General features: G+C 35.8%; 1 protein-coding gene across 4 annotated transcripts; it reads right to left on the bottom strand.

The window, feature by feature from the left end:
* Nucleotides 1-154: 154 nt before the first annotated feature.
* LOC140983351 (uncharacterized) lies at nt 155-16,745 on the bottom strand. 4 transcript variants are annotated; one of them, XM_073450365.1, is made up of 20 exons: nt 16,612-16,745; nt 15,553-16,360; nt 15,249-15,455; nt 13,555-13,616; nt 12,408-12,900; nt 10,182-10,382; nt 9,552-9,807; nt 8,842-9,082; nt 8,525-8,694; nt 7,884-8,432; nt 7,335-7,495; nt 5,956-6,172; nt 5,347-5,553; nt 4,400-4,516; nt 3,821-4,063; nt 2,919-3,108; nt 2,501-2,694; nt 2,024-2,175; nt 1,085-1,349; nt 155-874 (listed from the first exon to the last, which is right to left on the bottom strand). In XM_073450365.1, the coding sequence occupies exons 2-20, from the start codon at nt 16,356-16,358 to the stop codon at nt 623-625; spliced, it is 4,983 nt and encodes a 1,660-aa protein (XP_073306466.1). In that variant the 5' UTR covers nt 16,359-16,360; nt 16,612-16,745; the 3' UTR covers nt 155-622. The 4 variants fall into 4 exon arrangements, with proteins under 4 accessions (XP_073306466.1, XP_073306468.1, XP_073306467.1 ...); XM_073450367.1 differs by having other exon boundaries at nt 6,034-6,172; XM_073450366.1 differs by having other exon boundaries at nt 15,553-16,376; nt 16,612-16,739.
* Between the last annotated feature and the right edge of the window lie 449 nt (nt 16,746-17,194).

Below are 17,194 nucleotides of genomic sequence, written 5' to 3'. Positions count from 1 at the left end.
CAACTGTGTTCGTATTTTAACTCAAAAGTGTGTTGGTAATGTATTTCACGATTGAAAAACGAATTAGCATGAACTTAAGAGTATGCTGTCAAATAAATAATTAAGTTTCATGAATAAAAAAAGAACATAAAAGAACAAAGATTATTGAATGTCTGGACACATTTTTTTTTTATTATTTTGAATACGGATGTGTTTCCATTAATAGTTCATCAAATCATGTACAAGTGTTTTCAGAAACAAGGGATCACATTCAAATAAATCATATTCCTTCCAGTAAATAGGCGCTGTCTGGGAGGTTTATGTGTCACTTGGTTCGCAACCCTTGGACAATGACGTGGTGTAGCTCCAGTTGTTCTTGAGCAAAGGTTGCGGATATGAGTTGTCCTCCTCATGTTTAGACTACGCCATTGGTGTACCACTGAAAAGAGCATGGTTTCCTACATGTCTAGCAAATAATGCAAAAAAAGAAAAATATTTACATGACAAACTTACTAGTTGAATAATTATCATGTCATCTGTGTGATCGAAGAACAGCTTCAGTGTCGATCTCCTCGAGCAGAAAAAGACTGCATGAAATCTGTCAGTTCTAAAGTATTAGTGTTCTGTTGCATTGCAACTACTGTTATGTAGCGCCATCCATTAATCTCTGTTCAGCAGCAATAGCAGCAGCTACAGAAGGTGGCAAATCCCTCAAGCTTCTGGCAGGCGTTTGATCTTCTGCTGCAACAGCTGGTGCCGATACTCTGAACAAGGACTCAACATCTCTAAGCGTCAGACATGGCTGATCTAGATTCTTTCTGTTCCCACTTATAAATGAACTTGTGTTCCTACTCCGATTCAGTTTATATATGCTTTCTTCAACAGTGTCTTTCACCTAGCCGGGACCCAAAAAAAGGGAAATTGAGAGATTATTTGATATATCAAGAGACCTATACCTGTAAATGATCACCAATCGAGGCCAGCGGTGCCGCAAACTATCAGAACTTTCAAATCAAAATCTTCAGATTTCATATATTTTGTTTCCACAAATATCGATATACAAATTTTAGAAAGAATTATGTAACGTATAGAAAGAATTACGTACGATAAAGCGATGAACTTGAGTTTTATTCTTCTGTCCAATTCGGTGCACCCTACCAACTGCCTGTGCTTCAGCTGCTGGATTCAACAGTGGCTCGACTAGAATGACATGATGTGCTTCCAAAAGATTTAGCCCGTTGGCCCCATGCTGAATTAGGAGAAGTAGAACTTGGGCAGACTTGGTATTTGTTTCGTCGTCAATCTTTTTATTATTTTCTTTTGCATGGCTTCTCTGTCCCTTGAACTCACTGATGGCAACTTGTGATTTCCTGCAGTGTGTCGCCTTGAGATCAGATAATCATATCACCGAGAAAGAGGATCTCGTAATTTATAGCACATGACTTAGTTCAGAATAATTACAACTATGAATGATTTTTACAATTTTATGCCATGTGTTGCATTCGACACGAATATACAAATGAGACCATTTTAAATTTAGCCATGGATAATGCAACTAGATCCAAAACTCGAGCATAAATTGCTAGATTTTAAAAAAACTAAAAATGAAAAAAGCTAAGGATTTGAAAGTACGTTCTCATGAAGTTCTGCTTAGGGGCAATAGCATCTTATCAAATTTAATCTTTTGCGTGGAAAAAAGTACACCGGCTTGATAAGCGATTTAATGATTCGCATTATCTGATACAGTGCTTTATGGAAACAAACTCTCTATTAACTAGTTGCTTTATAATACAAATTGGAGATGAAATGTAGCATGATTTACTCTTAATATGACTTCAGTTGTCTGCCGACAAACAGAAACAGTAAGATCGGTAATTTTTTCAAAACTCGAGCAAGATGATATATGCATATATTTTCTTAAAAACTCAAGTAAAAAAATATAGGATTTTCAGGTAATTTTGTATATACTTAAGTAAATACCTTGGATGAAATCATATGCCGGTTTAACACATTAAAATTGATGTATGGATAAATAGGCACCGACCTTCCTCCTTTCATCCTGACATAGCTTATGCTGTTGGTAGCAAAGGCATGCTGCAACACATCAAGGACATCATTCCAACTTGAGAAAACAAGAATCTTCTCTGTGGGATCAGTAGAAATAATCCATAAAATCCTCCTTGTCACTGCTTCGATCTTTCAAGAACAACCCATGCAAAGTGGTAAAAAAAAAATTCAGGAATCTAATACTGCATGGAAGTCCTGACATATAAACGACTGAAACAAGTGTGATCAAATTCAGCCCCCATTATTGAGTTATTGCTACCACATCTAAATGTTAGAATTCAATCTTGTTCCAAGCCATTTTAATGGATCACCACACTTCCCGACAAACAATTTTTTAATTGGGCCAAACACAAGCAGGAGAAGGGGAAAAACAAGAGAGAAAATTAATTATCTTGTGCTAAGCTTCTAATGAATAGAGAAACTATTGTCATGTTATTGTTAAATACACATTTACCTTTGTACTGTATGAACCTTGGACGGTCACAGAAACCTCAGATTTGTCACAATCACCACACTTTCCATTTTGCCGATCATCAGCATATGCTATATTTCCAAAATCAGTGGGTTGTCGACATGTTGGGCATCTTACCATGTTGTTATAAAATTTTCCAGCTTCAATCAATCTCTGGTCAGTCATTGCAAATAAGCCTGTACCAAAAATAATGAAGCGAGCATTCATACGAAGCATTTTACATGGAAATGCAAAAGATGCCAAGGGATAAAATGCTATCAGTGCATATAGGTTATGAGGTACTTAACATGCTGGGAATTTTAAATGTATAGGGAAAAATAGAAGAGAAATCGCTCAGCACACCATTGTGTCATGTAAAGATTGGGCACTTAAAAGGAAGTATGAAATGATAAAAGCATACATTTACAACACGTCACATGACCACATTGAAAAACCATTTTCTGGTTTCCAAGTTTCTCTTGACAAACTGGGCATGATTCTTCATCATCTGCTTTTGCTAGGAAGCCATTCTCCGAGATTACAGCAGCTTCGGTTACCGTTAAAGTATCCACGCTTTCCGAGCACGTACTTAGTTTGGATTGCACTAAACCCTGGCAAAGATTAAGTACAAACATCAGCTTTTCACAGTTAATGTAATCTAAAGAACAGTCAAGACGTCAATTACCACAACTTTCATAAGACCACTGTACAGAATTTGTCAGTTCATGGGATTGATTAAGCAACAAAATTATGCTCTTACATCGCTGAAGTACAAGCTAGGGTACCATTCAAAAGTGTTCAGAAATCACGGGCAGAAATCAGCTTTAACTTCTGTAAGTTCCAATCAAAGACCACTACATCAACTTTATGGAGTTTTTCCGATTTATACATGAGATAATTCTATACTAAGAGGGTTAATACCGTTTTCCCATCACCCTCCCTTTAGGATAAATAAATCAACTAGACAACTACCATTGTTATGTAAACATATAGTACCACTTAAGACATCAAAATATCCTTTCTTTTCTTCCTTGTCAGTTCATTAAAGAACACATATCAAGTGGCCACATCTTTTTCTATTGATCACTTCCACTGAAGAATCTACAGATGCCATCCGGTGATGGCTCTATCGCTTCTCTTCTTTCCTAATTTTCTTTTTCTAGTACAAGAATTGATTCCTAAGCAATCATGTTTGAATCCACATGCTTTCTTAGTACAAATAATTGATCTCTTTAATTGGGAGAGGAAGTGTAGGTCCTCAAACAAGGATTAGCTAGAGCCAACCGTTGGATTTTGTTGGTCTGACTAATTAGACATTGTTACCTTCAAAAAGCGAAGTTGCCCTTTTATCCGTGACAATGTAGCCAATGCTAGAAATTTTTCACTAGAATTTTCAACACTTGCGATATCTAAATCTTCTGGGCTTAAAGCATCGATAGATTTATCATCCTCATTTTCTCTAAGGCGTAGACGTGAGGTCGCCATCTTTATTTCATCATGAGCTCGCAATACTTGTGCTTGAGAAATCGCCAAGGACCTCGCTAGAGCGTACTCTTTGCGCATTCCCTGAATTTCATAAATAAACAAATAAAAAGACGGTATGAGTTTCCAACCAAAATAAGTTGGGAGAAATGCATTCATGTTCATCATAGATAGGTATTATCCACAATGTCGTTGCATGTCCTTTTTTAAACTATAACACATTTAGAAGAAAATTGACGTCTTCACATAGAAATGTATAGCTTCATACTTTTCAATGGCTGAAATGCTTTGTACTCTGATACATATTGAGCAACGAAATAAAAGTTCCATCACAAATTATAATACAAGAGCAAATATTGTAAAAAAATTAAAAACAAGTTCGCAACACTCCTAGTACACAACCAATTGATTCATCCATACTTCAAGGAGATTAAGCTGCTTTCTGGCTGCGGAAATTCTCTCTCTTCCTAAGAATCCTCTGGAGTTGTTTCTGATAGCAGTCATCACGACCTCCAAATCAGAAGGTGACTTTGAGACCTGCAATCAATTTCATTAAGACAATATAATGGCATAGTTTCTACTCTGAGCATGTCGAAGATAATTGACTGCATTCGATACATGCAAGTTTAATATCTGAAAACCAATGGAGCAAAAGTAGGAATGTAGCAAAGGAAACAATGTTTCGGAAGTAGATAAAGATTGTCGGCAATTTCTAGGACCATTCCATGATACTGATGAAGTATCTGATATCTGAATGGACACTATCGTGTTATTGTTCAACAAATAATGAAATTTCCAAATAGATTCCCATTTAGACACGAAACTAAAAGATTGTTTGCTAAAATCCTTCGACAAACAGACCCTCTAAACCCCTCCATGGCTTCACTCAAATACCTAGATAAACATAATGGGTAAAACCAGGAAGTTAGAGCTCTGAGTAATATGAGCAAATCAATTGGCTAGAGTTCATTCAATGATATTTATTGCTATTTGACATAAATAAAAATTCAAACATAAATATTCAAGATGAGAAAGCTTGAAACAAAATGGAACAAAAGCAAACTTAAACATCGCCTACCCTTCCCTACCAGTACAATTGGCCTCCAAAACCACAAAATACGAATAAGTTATATCCTGTAATAGTCGACTAGTATATAGTGATGCAGATTACCACTAAGCACTAGCACCATGAACAAATTTGTTCACAGGCAAAAAAAAACTAATGGTAAGTTTAACAGAGCAACACATAGTTTATACCAGGGAAACATATATATAACTATTCTTCAAGTTCTGATATAACAGTTTGCTAAATTTTGAAGATGCAAAGATACATGCAATTAAGATTTGAGAAGGCATATGGTACAGACCATCACTTTCTCCCCAACATCCCTTTTCTTTCCGTTATCTTTAGAGCCCGAAGCAGACAAACTTGAGGCCTTGCTAGGCCGTGACAAAGTCCAGTAAAAGTGATTCAGAGCAGACTTCTTCTTTTGAAGTTTAATAGCTTCTTCTACAGATATAATCGACTCTCTGTTGTTGCTTTTGTTAAGGCGAAATAGCCTCGCTTCGTAAACCTGGTCAAGAGAGAATTTTGATCAAGGGAAATTCCAATATTACAAACAGGATTCTCTGTCCATGTTAATGATAGATAGCATTAAAATCTATATTTTAGGCAACTATCTAGATTTCGCAATGTAAGGACGACTTTGTACGTAACTATATAAAAGATGTAAACAGAAGGAAGTGCCTAGATTGAAATTATTCGTTTGTATTGATAATTATAAGATTCTTTAAGCAATTAATTTTTAACTTTTGGGGAATACATGGGATGAGCTTCAAGAAAATCGGTAACACTCCATATTGATTCATATTTTGCATTCATAAACTTAATTCATGACCAAAAATTGAAATCCTAAAAGCCTGGTCCTAATGGTCTTCGGATTGAATAGAAGAAAGACTAGTGCATAATTGGAAACCTGAAATATTTCATCCAACTCGCAATGGGTGCATGCAGGACCATCAAAGTCAGTATAGCATAAAGCACAGTGTCTCACACGAAGAACATCCTCCTCCCTGGGATTTTCCATGGTTTCATCAATTTCCAAGAGTTTATTCAGCAAAGTTTTCCTCGACTCTTCTAGAGCATCCAAACCAGTTTGAATATGGTATTTTATAGTAGTTATGCTGCGTAACCTGTTATCCACACAGAATAAATCAGTAAGTTGGTAACTTTATTTAATCTACATTTATGCTAATAGAAACACGTAATTCAAAAATAGCCCCAATCTCAAGACATTTAGTGTCAGTTTTTCCAATTAACAAACCACCAAAAATGATATGGTTTTTCTTATACAAGTAAAGGTGAGAACATACGTGTCCAGAACCCTAGATAGTAAAAACACGTTTGTTCTCCATATCTCTATCACTTGGGCTTGATAGTAAGGTGATTCATGGCATATCTATCATAAATTCATACATTAGTTAAACCCAAATAACTGAAAGATCAAATTTAACACTGCCTTCTCCAAAGTGAAAGGAAAAGAGCAGATAGTCTACGACTGGGTATCAAGTGAGTATATATTCCTGATCAGCATAATAAATCTGGATACCCCATTTCTAGGAGTGATCTTTGTTGGCAGTCCATTTTTCTTTGACCCTTTGTCCCCTCTCTCTCTCTCTCTCTCTGTTTTTTTCTTAGGATTAGTTGGTTTCAGGTCAGGTCTAATGTGTCTTAATCTTTCATTTTAAATACCAAGAATCAGAACAAAAGATTCAAGAGTGAAAAAGAAGGCCAATAAGTATATAATATTTACTGTGTCCATCGGTGTCAGATAGCAGTTTCACCCATTCTATTAATTTCCATTCCAGATACTTCCGTGGCCCAGAATTTTATATCCAAAAGACCATTTAAATCACTTTGAAGAGTACAGCCTAAATTTGCCTTTATCTAGTAAATTTGATCATTAGAATAAAGACTGAGTTGCACATTAGGTTGCATATGTAATGACTCGGTTAACGGAGAATGCAAAATTACTTTCTCAGTGAGTTAACGAACTTAAGTCCCATAACACAAACAAAGAGTACAGAATATTCCCAAGCCCCTGTGCAACACACACTCAAAACACCCAAGCTTCTTGGTAAGATTCCTCATTATTTCAAGATGCGATACGAATCATTTATAAATATGTTTCCAGTTAATCTAAACATTCAAGTCTAAAAAATGTAGTAAAAAAGAAAACCTTGGTACATATAAATAAGAAATTACCATGATGGCCAGCTATGGCCTGAACATCACACTGGCATGTTAGTTAATGATGTAAGTACTTTAAAACCAGGAACTGAAATCATCACTAACCAGGCAGAACTTCTTGATTTCTGGGAAGCATCCGCCGAGAGAGTTTCTCCTATTTTTCGAATAAACTCATTAGCTAAATCCTTATTTTGCTCAATGTGATCTAGGGCTTCCAACCACCAAGTTGTATCCTGATTTTTCCTACCCCTAAAAGCATCACACAACTTCAAACAAAAGAGAAAAAATATCATTTAAAGAAAAAATTTATCATCTTTAAAATCAGAAGAATACGTGATGGAACATGAAAAAACTCGAAGGAAAATAATGTAGTTCACTGTCATGCATGAGTATGCATTTAAAGCATGATGAGATTGGAAAAGACAACCGGTATGACATGCTACTCTAATATGGTCTTTTATGAGTTTATTATATATGTAGCACTAATAAAGATGCCACAGTCCAGAATTGAAACTCAGCCACTCCTAAAAATGCAACATTAAATTTAAAGAACCCATTCTTACCAAAAAGATAATATGTAACCTAATCAATGTCAAAGGATCAAATCATTTCCCGTGATTAAGCATGACTTTCGAGATCTTGAAACCATCATACCTGTTCATGTGATTTCCTAAACTCCTGTTGAGCTGTGGATAACTTAACATAAAATACAGATAAGTATTTCTGTTTCAGATCTTCACATGCCGTCCTTGAGTGCTGTATGTTTGTTGATATATGAGGCCGAGCATCATAACAATTTTTACCATTCATCAATAAACAAGAGGAAATCTGAGGTGCATTATCAGAGGTTAGGCTGGGATCATCTCTGATCAATCTTCCTTTTTTCGCAGCATTATTTTCTTTTTTGTCAATATGACAAGTCCAGGTTAATTCTTCTGATCTTCCGGAGACAGAGTTATCTGGTATGCTGTCCACAGAAAGTGGCAATACTTCAGAAAGATTATGGTGAATGTGGATGTTCAACAGAGGATCCAAGCGAAAATCGTCAGAATGCTCCTCGACTATAAATAGTGCCTCTTTATACAAAGATACAGCTTCTTTATAATCTTGCTTGATCATAGCTATACCTGCAAGTCCATTCAATGCAACAACTAATTTCCTTAGGGCATCCTCACCTTCTACCTTGGTCTTTCCAATGAGAACCTGCAGCAAAGAAAATTCTTCTGTACAGTAATGATTAACTGAGTAGATCCCATGACCAAAACGACAATTTTGCCATCCATCACAAAACCCACCGACAATATTTCCTCCATCGTCATTGGAGACTTTTGTAAAGAGCGTAAACCAGAACTTCCCACTTGAGGATGACAACACGCTTGACGAAGCTTCAGGAGTGAGTTGAACAGCTTTGCAGCCTCTATATTGGTGATAAAACGCTCTGATAGGACATCATATGCAAGGGAACCTGACAAGAATATTCGAAAGATATAAGATGATTGATTCAAAACTGAAAAAGAAATAAAAAAGCATGCAAATAACTGAACTTCTGAAGACCATTCTATGACATAGTTAACATGATCAATCATAAAACTCGGTAACCATTATTGAGCACCTGCTTCTTTTCCCTTTCTATCATGATCCTTAAAGGTTTCAATGACCTCTTGGGCATCATCCACACAGGTTTCATGTTGCCTCTGATAAAAGTGTTGTTCAATTGGAGAGAGGGAAAGCCAAGAGACGCATTCCTCCTGTGGCGGAAGTTCTAGCTCATCCCAAACAAGTGTTTTTGAGGAGCGCCACATAAATTGTTTGAAGAAGTTGTGAGTAAACACCATTGCTTCTGCATCTCCCCTCTGCCATATTTACATCAGAAATTTAAAATGATATCACAACGTAAGACCATCTAACTGAAACAATTACCCATAACCATAAACAGCAAACAAGACCATGAAAAATGAAAAGCTATGATAACATGAAGATTAATTTTAGTCATTTTAATTCTAGTAAGGATAAAACCAATTTAAAAGCATCTGCTATCTTAAAATTCCCGAGTTTGGTTTGCTAAAATAAATTCCAAGTTTGGTCCTTATTTTTATGTTTTATATCAACGTTGATTGTCCTAGTCATAGTCATGGCAACGACGAATCTACCATTACTTCAGAAACTTTATTAGGTAATTAATGTAAAAGCTGGTTCAAATTATGTGAACTTATTTGATTATTATTGCAAAGTTTATTTCATGTCTAACGAATAATCTTATAATTAATAAGTTACTACAATAAGTATTATATTAATTCCATCAAATTAAAAGCATGATCATACCTCGTATGGATTACAAATAACATCAACCCACCACCTGTAGGTATCGAAAGGATTTGCTTGGAGAAATCTTAAAAGGCCATATAGGTCATCAAGTTTGCGTTGAATTGGAGTTCCTGTTATACACCATTTATGCTTGGCATGTAACCGTAGTGCCAATTCGGTTGCAGCAGCAGCATTACCTTCCACCATTTGAGCTTCATCCAGACAGATCCTCCACCACAATACTCTTGTTAAATGAGTTGGAACAACATGGTATCTACAAAATTATATCAGTTCAATTAAATTACACTCTATGGATGCTGCAGTGAACAAGACAATTCATAAAGCGTGCAACATAATCATACTCAAAAAGATCCAGTATGCAAAATAATCATTTGTGATGAGAAGTTCAAGTGGGAAAGCTTGGACAATAATTAATCACCAAAAAGTAGACTAAATTAAAAAGCACGACAAAACTCTTTCTCCTGGTACACAAACGCCCTCTCCAACTTAAAAGCGAAACTTCTCCCTAGTGATACTCGAGTCTCTCCATTTTTGTGGCTCTTGCTCAGACCAGATTTTAGAAGCATGAATTATAACATAATCTTATCCTTTTGGAAACAGGCTGCCTGCATGCACTCAAGAAATTACCTCTTCTTGTATCTCATAAAGCGCCGATCCCCTTCATGTCTATCAGAATCATGCGGCAAATCCGTTTTGAGCACATCATAGGTTGTCAGGACAATATCAGCACTCAGAAGTTCTTCAATATCAATAGCAGGTTCATCAGAAAATGAAGTAAATCTGACTCCTTCATAAACACAAACTTTCAAGGAACCAGGTTTTGTATGACTGTCAATACACAAATAAAACAATAGATAGTAAGGGAGAAAGAAAGCATAACAGAGGCCACGAACGAAGCAATTGAACACTAGCTTCAGATCTCTTCCAGTCGTCTCATAAAATTTGTAAGACTGGTAATGAAACAAAATAATAGAGTGGAGAACAAAGAAAAAGAAATGAACAATAATCGATTCCAACATGTTCTTGATGTCCTTCTGTTGAAAGAGTCTCAGGGTTGAATTGTTTTGACATCCTCTCTTTCTCAATTGGGACAATACCGACTCAGTAGATTTCTGAAGTTAAATTAAAGAATGTGATAGTTGCCATCTCACAGCCCCAGCTCCTTAGTAAAGAGGACTGGGAAAACTAACATCCACTATACTCCCAGAAATAACCTAACACCATAAAATCCTATATCTACTTCAGATTATATAAATCAACACCTAAGGACTCGAATTGAATCAGCCAAACGTTCAGAAGAACACTTTTCATGGCTGCATGGGTTAACATAATACACATTCAAGTAATCTTTAAGATATTATTCAGTTTTCATTCCAAAATTATACAGAAGTGATGCTCGTCAAAATGGAAAAGAGGCGTTGCAGGAATTGTAGGCATGAGGAACAAATCCAGAGAAATATATAAATGATTAAAAAACCAACAGGATCCCCAATGCTACCAATCAAGCATGCTTCAATTCCAACTTTCTACAAAATCAGTAAAAAGAGATGTTTCTCCGTTCATCAATTCACAGTTTCTTCTACCTCGCCATCTAAGTGGCATCATCGCAATGCAGCCAAGTAACTCTTAAGCAAATTGGTTAGAAATCTACTGAATGAGAACAAGATGGATGACTTGATTCACGAAAGGACTCCAAGATATAAAATCTTCTCCTGATAAGTGAATATCTATTATATGATTTAATTCATGAAAGGACTCCAAGATGTTAAAATTTCCCCTGATACGTAAATATGAATAAAATCAGCTGACCTGACTACCAAACCTATAACATAGTGAGTTACGTTCTAAACAATTACAATACTCTCAGTCAACAGCTTCTCTAATCATCAACTCTGCAGAAAAGACTAGAATAGGCTCCAAGGACTTTTTGGCAGTAACCAGATTCAGAACCCAAGTAAAATCCCTTAAATAGTTATTTTACTTGCACAGATTACATCATATTTTTCAAGAAATATTTTTAATCGGAAAACCTTCAAGAGCTTGTGCAGCTAAAACTACAACCAATTAATGAAAGAAATATCTCAGGACCTTGCCCATGTTTGGGATATTTTAAGAAATAGGTCATACTTGACTCTGAGCCATGTATCCCTTGCTGGAATATGTATTCCAAAATTCAGAAATAAGGTAACAAATTATAATCATGTGAAAATATACTCTCTTAAAAACCTATAAGAAAGATCACAATGAAATATTAAATAGTCAGGCCGAGCCGACGAGTGCAGAAGGAAAACAAGATTAAGTGAGTACATAAGTTAAATATATGACATGGAGGACGAAATTGAAACAGTCAGAAGCAAACAACTTATTAGCAGATAAATAAACAAGTTAGGAAATTATTAAGACTCTATCCCCAGAGTCTTTCACATCATGCATCAGCTAGTTCCTTCCATATTCAAGACAATTAAAACAAAGAAAGTCAATAATAAAAATTTAATCAATCAATGGTGATAAATAACTGCATGTTTCTTTTCACAGCAAGAGAGATGATCTAACAACAGAGGACAACATTAAAGAAAATCACATAGTGAGGAAAACAAAACTATCAGTAGCAATACCCTAAAAAATAATGCTCCATATTCTATTTTTGTACCCAGTAACTTATTTATGCATCTTTTGTCCGTGACTTCTCAGTCAAACAAATTTTGAACAAGTTTGACTGTGGACATGTTTTGAACGCAGCAAAAAATGCATGCATGAGATTACACATGTATGTAGTAGACACATGCATAAAATCTGCATCAAAGATCACATAAAAAAGAGAAAGCTTAATGAATGCAAAGGGAGGTAAATTACCGAAGAATTTCAGCATGCCACTGATGCAATATAGGGGTTGGACATACAATAAGAGTTGCAGCTGTTTCAACTGGAGATTCAGTGGCTCGGGTTAGTGCTGAACACGTCGAACATACAAAATCTCCAACCATCTCAACTATTTTGGCATTATTTTTTCTTTTTTCACGCTTTCTTGAGTTCTCCTTACTTTTTGCTATTTCAGCAGTGTCCCTAGATTTTGAAGCTTTTTGTTTCATTGAATACCCAACACAATCAGCATGTTGCCAAGCATCACAAACGTCACACTGCACCCACAAACCTTCATATCTATAGCTCTCAGTTACAGCACCACATAAACACTCTACACGCTCCCTCTTCAGTCTTTTCAAGTTACTCTCTCGAGACCCTTGAATTTGCATCATCTTGGTAGCATCATCAGTGACTTCAAATGATGGCATTCGGTGAGCTAACATACAAGCTAGCAACTCAACAGTTTTCCCCAAGCCCATCTCGTCTGTGTTTACCCACCAGCAATGCAATAGAAACAACAATAGGCATATCAATTACTACAATGTCCCATCAAAATATAAAAGTTTATATTACACCAAAGCCAGAGCGACCTTACACAGTAAAATTACATTTCTGAAATTTCATTTAAATCAGAAAATATGCAATCATGGCTAAGGAATTGATCACGTGCAGTGTCAAAGGCTATGTTTGGATTCACTTCCGGGGATGTTTTCTCTCCTTGGAAATGAAACAAAAATTGCCATTTCATTTTCATTTTCTTTCCCAAAAAAAGAAAACAATCAATTGAAAGTTTTTCTAAAAAATATTTTTACAGAAGCTAGAGAGCTTGGATTTTCTACCCTTCAGCTTTTGTTTTTCCTTAAAAAATAAATCTGCTAACCTTAGAATTGCTTCTTCGTTTTTTAAAAAAAGGAAAAACGAGCTTAATAAATCGTTCTTTCAAACTGTGACGTCTATGTCTAAACTGATCCTAGATCTACAATTGTATAAAAATGTTTTTTTCACAAACAAAATCGGATGCGTGACATTTTTCAATACAATTTCCAAATTCACATTTTAGGAAAGATCATAAATGAAGCAAACACTACTAAAATATGTTATCGTACTTGTACCCTTGGATGCAGCAAACTGAACTTACCAGCAAGAATTCCACCAGAAACATGTGACGAGGAGCAGAAAGGATGCAAAGAAATATTCCCGCTGAAACATAACAAAACAGCATTAATTCAACAAATGTATTCTCTCCAACAATTCTGCGCAACGCTTGGTTGTAATTTTTATGTTTTGAGAGAACGTCATAAGAAATGATTTTGTAAAATAAAAAGCCATGGTTTATATTGATTTCCAAGGAGAGAGTTTTTACTTGTACTGGTCAACCGATGTGATATTTGCTCGGTAGATATTATTAAGTTATGTTTGAATTGATATTTGTGTGCATGGAGGTAATAAGGGTGACTCTAAAATATTAAAATAAAGTATATCTGATTAAAATATTATAGGTGAAAAGGTCGAATTAGATGTGATGATTAATTGATTATGTTGTGAAGTACGGAAAATTAAAGAAATATATATTTCTGGGGAAGGAATTGAAATTTGAAAATTAAGCAATGATATTTGCTTTTATTTTAAGGAATGGATAATGAGTTTGGTAGATGAGAACCAAACATTGCGCAGATTTTTTAGAAAAGTAGTCCAGAAAGAAGAAGGATTTCACGAAGGTGACATAAATTTCATAAATCTTCCCATTAACTCCTACCAACCACCCACCCACCCACCCCTCCTCTTTGTTCTTTTTTAATGTATGTGTCTGTCTATAACCGTTTGCTGCTATCTTCCATGATAACCATGTGGAAAATACAGCTTAATTGAAGAAGTTTAAACCACACGCTGACAGAGGGTTCTTTCTTAATGTTTGCATCTGTCTGTGTTCGTTTGCAAATTTCCTCCATGATGACAAAATACAGCTTAATCAAAGAAGTATAAAGCATCCATTGACAGTGGACAAAGGATTGGTGAAGCTTCATAGTTCAAAGAATGATCCAAATAGGACTAGTGCTCGCTCTAACATGTGCTACCTGAGACTAAACAAGAAATTGGTTTCCTTAGTGACCAAAAATACCTTATCAAAGCTATGTGCTAGCTAAAACTGATAGGTCTCGATTGATATTTACTTAGAATAATGCAGCGAGACCTGATAACCAATTGAGGCACAGAAAAGCAGGTCCAAAGTCTATCATCTCTGCCAAAGAATTAACTTGTCCACAGTGTAGTCAGCACATTAATACTCCAACCCAACTCAGATTCCACAATCCATGAAAGAGAAACTTGTGGATCATGAACTTAACAACGCTACGATAGGCATTTGATTATTACACTTTTGTCATATTTCTCACTAGTACAAGCAGGTTCTTTTAACCCAATTGCAAACCCCAACTCTTATATGCTATATCTAAATTACCCAGTCAATCCTCATATCAGAACAGTCTGATAAGGAGGTTCAAAGAAGGCAACTCAAGAGAGAAAAGAAAGGGAGCCATGTCCAATTTTTTACATCCAAAAAGAAAAACAATCATGGCAGAAGAAATTTGATATATTCATAGAGAAATAAATTATTAGAAAAGCAACAGTTCAGATTTAAGCAAGAACCCCAAGCAAATGAAATGGCTGAACCAGGAATACATTGGAGATTGGACAGCAGTTTCAAAAACATCTTCACCAAATTAAGCTTGTACATAAATTAGTTTTTTACATGATGTTCAAGGCATTAAGTGCCTGGTTAATGAAACAATATCAAGAGTCATTCTTGGGGGAAAAGGTTTAGGAGGAACATACCTAAAGGGATTGTAATAAATTATTCGAGGTGTATCTACCAAATTTATAGGCATAGATAGAGGAGTAACAATCTGCCTTCTCTCATTTCCGCCTAAACATCCACAACCACCATTTTCTCGTTGTACCATCCAGTAAGCCGCCCGACGCTGGTAAGGTCGTAGCTCAGGAAGCAACTCAGGTAGGTGGTGATCCAGCATTGGTGCCTCCCTGCTCAAAAGTCATACATGTGGATCAAAGAGTATAATTGCAAATGCAAAAATGTAAACCATAATAGCTGATGACTAAACTTTCCGTTAGCACTCACTTGGATGGTTTAATGGCTTCATAGAAACCTGAAACTTCAAATTTTGCTTGTTCTTTGGTCACCGAAGAATCAGTCTCCGTTCCAAAAGGTATCTCAACGTCCATGCTAGAAACGGCATCAGATCCATATCTGGCTTCTGAAGTCATAACTTCTGGGCGCAGCCAATCCATAACACTCATCATACTCTTTTTCCAAAGGGGCCTATTATTATCAAGCAGTGACTCGCACTCATGAAACATGCGCTCCAAAATTTCAACCCTAACACACATGGACATCATATCTTTCAAAAAACTGGTTCCTGAAATCGGCCGTATCGTCAAGAGTTTCAAACTAGCCAAGTGAACAAGACTTGTAACTCCCTCATCCGGTCCATCAACATTTCCAGACACAATAACAACATCCCTCTCCAAACCCTCAGTTACGCATTTCATCACAAACTCCAAATTTATACTAGCCCCGCACAAGACCGGCCAGTGCCCTAATTTTATCCGGCTCAGATGCTCCTTGACATCACTCAACCGAAACCTCAAAAAGTGCCTTGAATCCTTATAAATCTCTTCGCTAACTGTATAATCAAAAAACTCCTCACTCACCCTCAAATTTAATATAACGATTTCTGAAACATCATAATGCTCCTCCTCAGAAACCCAACTAGACCTATCAATTTCAACAAAGAATGGTTCGTCAACTTTGACAAGATCATCTTTTTTTATATCAGAATTGTCATCATTCAATGCCACTTCATAATTGTTCCTTTCAAGAACTCCCACCGTTCTATGCGGCCGAACTTGCTTCCGTCGACCCATCACTACAAATAAAAATCACTTGAAACAACATAATAAATTTAGCAAAAAATAATAAATTCCACAACTTTAACACAGAGAGAAAGAAGAACAAATAACTCACAGCGTAAAACGAGTAAGGTTCAGTTTAAAAAACAAATTCAACAAAATTGCGGCAGTTCAACACTTTCACAAATGTAATTGTCGCATGAACACACAAACATATGATTTCTATTTATATGTATAGACTACAGCGGTTCGGAGTTCGAGATTAAACCTGGCAATATTCAGATAATGGAAGCTGAGGAGTTGGAATCTTGGATAGATTCTTGTGGCCTCCGGCGGTGCTATTGATGCCAGGGCCGTCACCGGCATTGATGCACTTCGTTTTATCCTTGTGTTTATATTTATCGCAATTTTCCCATAAAATATTATTTAAAATTTTCACCAATTTCAATAAATGAGGGCTTATCTTAATAATAAGTTAATGAGTGGATCTCATTGAAGACCGTCTCACGGATCTTAATATGTGAGACGGATCAATCATACCCATATTCACAATAAAAAGTAATAATATTAGCATAAAAAGTAATACTTTTTCATGGATGACTCAAATAAGAGATCCGTCTCACAAATAAGATCCGTGAGACCGTCTCACACAAGTTTTTGTCTAAGTTAATTAGCTAACGTTTTTAGAAAGTTTCTAAAAATTAACTTTTTTCTCCTTATTTTTTCACAAAATTTACTCATAAACTGTCTGACATGAATTTTTATGTTATATATGATAAAATAGTTTTATTTAGAGTAAATCATCTCTAAGACTGTTTTAATTGTTTAGACAAAATCTTATGTGAGACGGT

This window comes from Primulina huaijiensis, chromosome 8, assembly GCF_012295235.1.
Source record: "Primulina huaijiensis isolate GDHJ02 chromosome 8, ASM1229523v2, whole genome shotgun sequence".
NCBI classification, from domain to species: Eukaryota; Viridiplantae; Streptophyta; class Magnoliopsida; order Lamiales; family Gesneriaceae; genus Primulina; species Primulina huaijiensis.
This window is presented reverse-complemented; position numbering and strand designations above follow the sequence as displayed.